General features: G+C 52.5%; 1 protein-coding gene across 1 annotated transcript; it reads left to right on the forward strand.

Moving 5' to 3' along the window:
* The first annotated feature begins 1398 nt into the window (after nucleotides 1-1398).
* On the forward strand, nucleotides 1399-9071 carry QTRT1 (queuine tRNA-ribosyltransferase catalytic subunit 1). The gene is made up of 10 exons (XM_049642432.1): nucleotides 1399-1675; nucleotides 1911-1979; nucleotides 2078-2216; nucleotides 4589-4667; nucleotides 4797-4912; nucleotides 7002-7140; nucleotides 7390-7465; nucleotides 7595-7704; nucleotides 7793-7880; nucleotides 7987-9071. Exons 1-10 carry the CDS (start codon nucleotides 1433-1435, stop codon nucleotides 8137-8139), a joined length of 1212 nt encoding a protein of 403 aa, XP_049498389.1. The 5' UTR covers nucleotides 1399-1432; the 3' UTR covers nucleotides 8140-9071.
* Nucleotides 9072-10117: the final 1046 nt, after the last annotated feature.

Genomic DNA, 10117 nt, shown 5'->3' on the forward strand with positions numbered 1-10117 from the left:
TTAAAAGCACAATATGAGTTACAGGTGACATGATACAGAATGATGGGGGGGGGTAGCATCATTAAGATTGGGGGAGTCAGGAGCAGTTGATAAAATATGAGCCAGCCATAGGGATACCAGAAAGGGAGAGTATTGCAGACAAAGGCAATGGCAAGTGCAAAGGCCCTGAGGTGGGTCTCAAGGGTGGGCATTTTTCAGATATGGCCTCAGTGAAGATTCTCCACCCTGAAAAGCCCAAGGCTCCTAGGTCAGTCTTGCGTACATCAGCACAATTGAGGCCAGTGGGCCACTGAGAGGCAGGATTCTGGGGCAATGGCGCCCTCTGCTGCCCATAACAGATACAGATAATCAGCTCCATTTTCAACAGTAAGTTATTATATATTATATAATATTTGTTATTTATCTATTTATTTTTAATGTTTATTTTTGAGAGAGAGAGAGAGAGACAGAATGTGAGAGGGAGAGAGGCAGAGAGAGATGGAGACACAGAATCTGAAACAGGCTCCAGGCTCTGAGCTGTCAGCACAGAGCCCGCCGTGGGGCTCAAACCCAGGGACTCCCAAACCATGACCAGTGAAACCATGACGGGAGCAGAAGTCCGACACTTAACTGACTGAGCCACCCAGGCACCCCATATTTTATTATTGTTAATGGAACAAGGCTAGTGGTCAATAAATCTATGACTCTCTCATTCCTGTGGGTCATGAAAGGTGGCACTAGGAGGTGTGAATATAAGTAGGTCTACACTGAATTAATGAAAGAAAAATGTGGCTAGGTTCTGGGCCTCAGTCTCCTCTAAATCTAAGATTCCTTCTTTTATTGTATAGACTAATATATACTAGGTGTTGTTCTAAGCTCTTGGGATAAATCCGTGGACAACATAGACAAAAGCCTATGCTAGGCAACTTAAGATCTCTATATATGCATGCTTCTTTCAATCTTTACAGTGTTTTATTTTTAATTTATTTTTTGAAAGTTTTTATTTTTAAGTAATCTCTACACCCAACGTGGGGCCCCAAAATAAAAGTTAAAAAAAAAAAAAAAAAAAAAAAAAAAAAAAAAAAAGCTAGAGATCAAGAATTGCATGCTCTACTTGGTTAGCCAACCAGGCGCCCCTTTTACAACGTTTTTAATGCTGAAGCAGTGTTATTCGCTGCATTTTATAGGGGAGATTATCGCTTAGAGAGGCTTTGACTGTAGAGCAAGTAAGTGGCCGGGTTGGGATTCGAACCCATAACCATAGTTGTTTCTCTGTAACACGCCCCCGCCCCAGAAGCGAACTGAGCACTCCGCGGGACGAGCGCGCCGGCGTCTGTTGCCATGGTTCCCGGACTCCCTTCCAAAAGGACAGCCCGCGCCGCGCGTCACGTGACTTTGGTCAACATGGCGCCGCCCAGGGTGTTGCAGTGTCCACGTGGTTCCGTTAGCTAAGATGGCGGCAGCTGTTAGCCCGACGTCCGTGGAGTCGGCCCCCCGGATAATGAAGCTGGTGGCCGAGTGCAGCCGATCTAGAGCCCGAGCAGGGGAGCTGCGGCTGCCGCACGGGCCGGTAGCCACTCCCGTGTTCATGCCAGTGGGCACGCAGGCCACTATGAAGGGCATCACGGCCGAGCAGCTGGACGCGCTGGGTTGCCGCATCTGCCTGGGCAACACCTACCATCTGGGCCTGAGGCCGGTGGGTGGGTTCTGCCTTGGTGGGGCGGCGGCAGAGAGTGGGGAGCACGGACACCTCCGAGGCACGGGCACGCCTCTAAGTCAATCGACAAAGGCTTATTGACGCCCCCGGTGGCCCAGGCCTTGTGCTGGGCGTGAGAGAGCGGCGGGGCCCGAAGCTGGCCAGCCCTGTCCTCCAACCCGAGCCGTCAGGGTAGCCCTCGCCTCTAACCTGATCCTTTCTTCCCCTAACCCAGGGCCCCGAGCTGATCCAGAAAGCGCACGGTCTCCACGGCTTCATGAACTGGCCCCACAATCTGCTGACGGTGAGGTGGAGTCGGGGCTGGGATCCCAGGGCACTTCTCAGAGGTGGAGATTCTCCATCTCCACCCCCCTGACGGCCCTGCGGTGGGATTTCCCCCAGGACAGCGGCGGCTTCCAGATGGTGTCTCTGGTGTCCCTGTCCGAGGTGACGGAGGAGGGCGTTCGCTTCCGCTCCCCTTACGACGGCGACGAGTCCCTTCTGAGCCCCGAGAAGTCCGTGGAGATCCAGAACGCCTTAGGTGAGCGAGTCTCGAGCCGCCTCCTCTTCCCCTGCTTCTAGGGGTTGGAGGTGAGGCGGGCCCTTTGCTTACGTGCTGCTTGGCTGTGGGTAAGTCACTCCCGCTGTCTAAGCTTTGGAAGAGCCAACTCAAATGAGGATAGCGCCCGGGAATAATGACGTAATGTTTGTAAATCTCTTAAGCCAGTGCCTGGCATGTAGCAGCTTTTATTATTTTTATTGCTGTTATTTCTCTTAAATGGCAAATTAGTCGGGCAAAGATATGTTGAAATAAGGGGGGCAACAAGGGGAGAGTGAGGAATCTTTAAGTTCCTCCCATCTCCATCAATATCCCTCACTCCTTGATAAGGACAATGAACATTTCTCTTTCAATATGTATTATATGTAATCGCTTTTGGCTAAAGTCAAGTGTAACATATATATATTATACATCATATAGTTTCTCACTGTAACTCCTTCCCTCCCCCCTTCCCCCCCCCCCTCGCAATTTGCTTCTTGAAGAAATGGGTTCTTTTCCCCTGTAGTGTTTCACATGGTCTGAATTTTGCGGATCACATCCCCATGGTGCTGTGTGACAGTTTTCTTCTGCCTTCTAGATTTACTGTAGGTGGTAGTTAGATCTAGAGGTTTGAGCCAGATTCTAGTTCTTGTGTCCTTTGGCAAGAGGGCTTCATAGGGTGTATATTTCCATCCGGGAGCTGGTAATGTCTGCCGGTCTCTCCCAGTGAACCATCAGGCTCTTTGCCTGGGAGTATCATGCTATTAGGAGTTCCAAAATGGTAATGTTCTTTTCTTCATTTATCAGCTAGATTATTTCTGTAAAGGGAAAGGTGCCTCACCTACTCCTGAGAGACCAAGTAGTTCAATTCATACAGGGAAAGTGGGATTCCTCCTTTTCCTTCTTTTCCGGTTTTCATGAATTGATTACTTAACATCCTCCAGCAGTAATGAACTAATCTTTAGTTTTTTTAGGATCACCATGAAATCATGGGTTTAAATGTCGTTGATGTGTCTCACTCTATTGCAGCTGGATCGAGCCTTATTGATCCTTTTTGTGTCTGGCTTATTTCACTGAGCATAATGTCCACAAGGTTGTAGTATATGCCGGGATTTCCTTCCTTTTTAAGACTGAATAAGGCACTCCCTAAATTGGATTTTCGTAAAAGATTATAATTGTCTTCGTTTTGCTTCCAAGTAGGTATGCCATAAGCGTAAGAAAAAAACCTTTGGTTTTGAGAAGTTTCTAGATTTTGGAATTGTGGGAAAGGAACTTTCTGTGAAGGGTTAGACCATGATTTTTTTAGCCAGACCTCTGTTGGTGGTCACTGGGGCTCGCATGGTGCTATTGCCTGCCACACCCTGGCGAATCACTATGTGTACCCAACATTTTGCTCTTGAAGGGTAAATTTGCAGAAGTGGGATTTATTCTATGTGCCTGGGCAGGATTTTAGCTGCCCAGGGTGAGGCAGGATCAAATGTGCATTTTATTTATTTATTTAATTTAATTTTTATTTTTAAAATTTCTGTTAATGTTTACTTAGTTTTGAGAGAGAGAGAGAGAGAGCATGAGTGGGAACATGATAAGCGGGGGAGGGGCAGAGAGAAAGAGGGAGACACAGAATCCGAAGCAGGCTCCGGACTCTGAGCTGTCAGCACAGAGCCCGACGCGGGGCTCGAACTCACAAACTGGGAGATCATGACCTGAGCCGAAGTCGGACACTTAACCCATCGAGCCACCCAGGCGCCCCTTGTTTATTTATTTTAAATGCTTATATGTTTTTGAGAGAGGGAGAGAGAGACAGAGTGTGTGTGCGTGTATACCGGGAGGAGCAGAGAGAGAGTGGGACAGAGGATCCAAAGCGGGCTCCATGCTGACAGCAGAGAGCCCCATGCAGGGCTCGAACCCATAAACCATGAGATCATGACCTGAGCCAAAAGTTGGATGCCCAACTGACTGAGCCACCCAGGCGCCCCAAACGTGTATTTTAAAAAGTTCCCTCTGGCCATTGTATAAACAGCCTGGGGGACTATGTGGGAGTCAGCAAGACCCAAGGAGGGACATCTAGGGTCCAGCTTGTCCCCAGTAGGAAGTGAGGGCTTTCCCAGTGATGTGCTGCTGCTTCTTTTTTTTAAGCAAGTTTTTTTTTTTAAGTTTATTTATTTATTTTGAGAGAGAGAGAGTAAGGGAGGGGCAGAGAGAGAGAGAAAGAGAGAATCCCAAGCAGGTTCCTCACTGCCACTGCAGAGCCCAATGTGGGGCTTGATCTCATGAACTGTGAGATCATGACCTGAGCTGAAACCAAGAGTCTGATGCTTAACCAGCTGAGCCACCCAGACGTCCCCCAGTGATGGTGTTTCTTTCTCACCCCCCAGGCTCCGACATTATCATGCAACTGGATGATGTGGTCAGCAGCACTGTGACAGGGCCACGCGTGGAGGAGGCCATGTACAGGTGTGTGTGTGTGTGTGTGTGTGTGTGTGTGTGTGTGTGTGTGTCCGTATGTGCATGTACCGGGAGGGGATCATAGCCCTGGAGCCTTGTCTCTTTACCCTAGGGCTCATGACTGGGTCCCTCTTCCAGGTCAATCCGCTGGCTGGACCGGTGCATTGCAGCCCATCAGCGCCCAGACAAGCAGAACCTCTTTGCCATCATCCAGGGCGGGCTGGACGAGGATCTCCGGGCCACCTGCCTTGAAGGTAGAGCCACGTGCCGGTAGCCGGTAGATCCAGGGCTTGTCCATCACCGAGGGCCCCACCCCCGGGCCTGGCACGTGATGGCGCTGACGGGGGGTTGTTAATGGGCGGAAGGGATAGCTGAAGCAAAGGCACGGAGGCAGACATGGCAGGAGAATGTTTGCAGAATAATGGTGATTTCAAAAGCTAGCAATTTCATACTGTTCACCAGACGCTATGCCACGTGCTGGTCACAGACTGACCCATTTGGTTTTCGTAACCGTCCTGTAAGGTGGGAACTACCAGGTTCCCGTGGTTACAAAAGAGGAAACTGAAGCACAGAGCTGTTAAGTCACTTACCCCAGCCACCCGGCTTGGATGTTGCAGAGGTAGGATTTGGCCCTAGGTCTTGGGCTCTGGAACCTGCAACATTAACCGAGACACCGTGCTGCTTCCTCCTCAGGGTCAGGAGCGGTGCCTAGGGCATTCTGCTGTTAGTGGGGGTACTGGGGAGCCATGGAGGGCCGTTGAGTGGGAGTGTGACAGGAAGCAAGGGGCATCATGGAGAAATTCAGGAAGCAGAAGGCCCGTGAGGAGGTTGGAGTATCTGCCCAAGGGAAGAGTGCCAGTAAGGTCCATGTGAGGTCTGTGGCCGTGGAGACAAAAGGGGGCCAGAGATGGGGACTCAAAGGCAATAAAGTTTCATGGGCAAGGCTCTGGGTCCTGGCGTTTAGCTGGCTGGATCCACACCTCTGATCTGCTGCCTCATGGCTGTGCACCCTCGGGCAAGTGGCTCGGCCTCCGTAAAATGGGCACATCCTCCCAGTGTCAAGAGGTCAAAGTGAGGTCAAATGGGAAAGTGTGTTCAAAGCGTTGTGCCTGCGCCTGACATCAGGATGTTTGTTGTAAAGACTGTCTTTGTCGTCATCCCTTTCGTCCTCAAACTGTGCCCAGTTCTGTGTCTAGTAAGTCTTTTGAACGGAGACCCCCTCCCCGGTCAGAGATACATTTCTGTATTTCTTTCTTTTTTTTTTTTTTAATGTTTATTTGCGTATTATTAAAACATTTCTTTTTAATGTTTATTTTTGAGAGAGAGGGAGAGAGAGCACACAAGCGAGGGGGGGAGGGGCAGAGAGAGGGGGAGACAAGACACAGAATCCGAATGGGCTCCAGGCTCTGAGCTGTCAGCACAGAGCCGGACGTGGGGCTCGAACCCACGAACCGTGAGAGCCCGGCCTGAGCCGAAGGCAGACGCTTAACTGACCGAGCCACTCAGGCGCCCTAATTTGCTTATTTTGAGAGAGAAAGAGGGAAAGAGAGCATGAGTGCGCCGAGCAGGGGAAGATCAGAGAGAGAGAGAGAGAGAGAGAGAGAGAGAGAGACACCCACCCAAGCAGGCTCCATGCTGAGCTCGGAGCCCGACGCGGGGATCCGTCCCGTGACTGGGAGATCACGACCTGAGCCCATGTGAAGAGTCAGACGCTTAACCAACTGAACCACCCAGGCGGCCCGGAGATACGTTTCATGTCACAGCTCAGTATGTGTGGACATAGAAGAAAGCAGAAACCAAGGCTTCATGAACCGTTACCCTAATGCGTGAAACACTTTCTGGTATTGTGTGTTCTCTCATTCAAGAAAATCCTACCACTCTGGCCTTGCCCCGTCAAGTTCATTTCTTGGCCACCTGCAGGTCGCCGGGCACCGCCCTGATGGTGCTTCTCATTGTGCTCCAAGGCTTAGCTGCACCAGCACCACCCGGCTTGTCCCCCACGACCGCGTCAGAGTCCGCGGTGAGGTGGGGCCCGGGAGGCCACGTTTGAACAACCCGTCCCCAGTGGACTCTGCCGTTCATTCCAGCTTTAAAACCTGACGCTCGGACCGGGTCCGTTTCGTCGACGCCGTGGCCTCCCCTGGTCGCGGGGACTCGACAAGTGGTAGCTGAGGTCACCAGCAGCCCTCAGACCGACAGACAGACTCTCTCTCTCTCTCTCTCTCTCTCTCTCTCAATCCCTGAGAGATTGTGGAGGTCCGGGCAGGGTCTGCCCTGGGGTCGCAGAGGAGGAGGCAGATTTTCTTTTGCCTGGTGGCCCCTCACCTTGCCCTGTACCCCCAGAGATGACCAAGAGGGACGTGCCGGGCTTCGCCATCGGGGGCCTGAGTGGGGGCGAGAGCAAGGGCCAGTTCTGGAGGATGGTGGCTCTGAGCACCTCAAGGCTGCCTAAGGACAAGCCACGATACCTGATGGGGGTCGGGTATGTGGAGGAGAGGGGAGCGAGCCCTACCTGTGGGGAGCGGGTTCCTGCCTGGGCCGGTATTGGTGGAATGACCCAGCCCTGCCTGTTGGGGGGACTCATGGGTGGGGACTTGGCTTTCCTCTGGGGGCGGTTCAGAGGGAATGTGGCCCTGTCCCCGGGGAGTCTGAGTGTACGTGCGGGGGGAGCGCTGGGTGTGTGACCAGGGTGTGAGGTTCTCTGCTCCCTCCTCCGTGGCCCTCCCCCCAGCTATGCCACCGATCTGGTGGTCTGCGTGGCTCTCGGATGTGACATGTTCGACTGCGTCTTCCCCACCCGGACGGCGGTGAGGCCCTGGGCAGGGGGCAGATGGGGGCGGACCTGGGGGGGTTAAGGTGGGGGTGGGGCCGGTGAGGATGAAGACCTGGTTGACCCACTCCCTGTCCCCTCCCCCACCCCCCCCCACCCCCCCCAGCGCTTTGGCTCTGCCTTGGTGCCCACCGGGAACCTGCAGCTGAAGAAGAAACAGTATGAGAAAGACTTCCGGCCCATAGACCCCGAGTGTGCCTGTCCCACCTGCCAGAAGTAGGGGAAGAGGGGGGCCCGGGGGCGGGGGGAGGGTGCGGAGGTGTGCAGGACCCTGCGTCACTCGGCCCCGACCTCCTGTCCGCAGGCACAGCCGGGCCTTCCTGCACGCACTGCTCCACAGCGACAACACCGCTGCCCTGCACCACCTCACCGTCCACAATATCGCCTACCAGGTGGGCCTGTGACCAGGGCGGGCCAGGCGCAGGGTGGTGGTGGGAGGGTTCTGGGCGCCCCCCCCCCCTCCCCTCCCGGGCTGACGCTGGCACCTACCCCCTGCAGCTGCGGCTGATGAGCGCTGTGCGTGCCAGCATCGTGGAGAAGCGCTTCCCTGACTTCGTGCAGGACTTCATGGGCACCATGTATGGGGACCCCACCCTCTGTCCTGCCTGGGCCACCGAAGCCCTGGCCTCTGTAGGAATCACACTGCGTTGATCTGGTTCCGGCGAGGGAGGGAGGGAATGGGAGGTATTGAGGGATTTTTAAAAATTATTATTCTAATTTAGAGTGTATCTGTGCCTTCTCGGGGAGGTGACCTGTCTAGGACCTCTTCCTCCTCTGAGTGTCATTGTGGCCAATGTCCCCCCGCCCCGCTTCCTGTTGATGATAATAATAAGTAATCATAGCAGCTGCTGATACCTGGGAACCACCTGGCACAGCCCAGCATATAGCATGTGCCCCAGTGTGGGAGCTGCATCCTTTTTCCTGTGGCTTTGGCCCCCCTAGTCACCCTGAGGGTGGGCACTCTTGTTCCCCGACTTATTACAGGTGAGGAAACAGGCCTAGAGAGGAAGCAGCTTGCCCAAGGTCACCACCGACGAAGTGGCAGGCTGGCTCCAGAGCTCATGCTTTTAGCCTTGAACATGGCTTAATTTTGCCGTCAGCAAACACAGTGATGAAGACAGTAGGTGTGATATGGCAGGGTGCTTACACTGTGCCTGGGACTGTTCTGAACGGTTGTCATGTGTGTGTTTGATTCTTGCAACTTTGTGATGCATGTATAGCTGCATCCCCCATTTTACAGATGAGACTGAGGCTCAGAGGAATGAAGTCACTCGGCCATTATCACCTGGCAAATACAGAGGCCCATGATCTAACCTAGAGATGGCCAATTACAGAGCTGGTACTCTTAGAAGATAAGGGGTTTTAAATTGGAAAAGTAAGACTTGTATAGGATCCACTATTCTAATAGCATAAAAGTGCAACTACTTTGGTTAGTTTGTGTATTCTTCCAGAAATTTTCCACGTGTACATATTTTTCATGAATGTGGCATCCTTTACCTGCCGTTCTGTACCTTTTTTTTTTCCTGTTAGTATATTTGAAATTGTTTACACGTCAGAACATGAAGACTTCCTGTCTTTTTTTACAGCTGTCTCACAGTGTTTATTTAACCGGCTCCCGTGAATGGGTATGTAGGATGTTTCCAGGTTTCTGTCACTGCGGTCAAGGCTACCATGCCAAAACCTTGTCGGTTGACTTTTTGCCCATCTCTCTGAGACGGGGCTTTTGGGTCTTGGAGCAGGCAGATACCATTGGCTGCCTTGCCAGCCTCCTCCCCACTGTGTCTTTATTCCCCTGGTAACTGCCTCATCAGCCCACTTTCTTACCTCCATTCCATCCGACTCCTGTTTGGGCTTTGGCCAATCTATGCCCGCCCCCGGGGATCAAATCACTTCTTTTCACAAGATCCTTCCACCTATCCCCGGCTTTTTTCCCACGAGGAACAAGATTTCTAGTTCACAGAACCTCCAACACTGACTAGAAGATAATCATTTCATGGGGAGAGGATCTGTTGGGTTTCATTGTGGACTTAAAAAGATCACGATGAGGGGCGCCTGGGTGGCGCAGTCGGTTGAGCGTCCGACTTCAGCCAGGTCACGATCTCGCGGTCCGTGAGTTCGAGCCCCGCGTCGGGCTCTGGGCTGACGGCTCGGAGCCTGGAGCCCGTTTCCGATTCCGTGTCTCCCTCTCTCTCTGCCCCTCCCCCGTTCATGCTCTGTCTCTCTCTGTCCCAAAAATAAATAAAAAACGTTGAAAAAAAAAAAAAATAAAAAGATCACGATGTGCTCTAGCCAGAAAGGCAGGGGGGCAACGTTGCAGGCAGGCATGAGCCAAACCAAGCCGGGGCGTGAGCGAAAGGTATTCCCGGGAAAGGGCCCAGCATTTGCAAAAACGTGGAGGTGGAACTTTATACGAATGAAAGTGGAGCCAACGCTACAGCGCTACCGCCTCTCTCTAGGAACCACTAACGCCAGATTCTTCAAAACGCATTGAAACGCCGCGCGAGTAGCTGGTTTGCAAGCCCGGGGCCGAGATGCATTCTGGGACTTGTAGTTTTCTCTAGAGGCCGGAAACTCTGAAGCTACGATCATTACCGGGTCCCACCACGAGGTGTCGCTCTTCGGCGAGTAC

Source organism: Panthera uncia, chromosome A2, assembly GCF_023721935.1.
Source record: "Panthera uncia isolate 11264 chromosome A2, Puncia_PCG_1.0, whole genome shotgun sequence".
NCBI classification, from domain to species: Eukaryota; Metazoa; Chordata; class Mammalia; order Carnivora; family Felidae; genus Panthera; species Panthera uncia.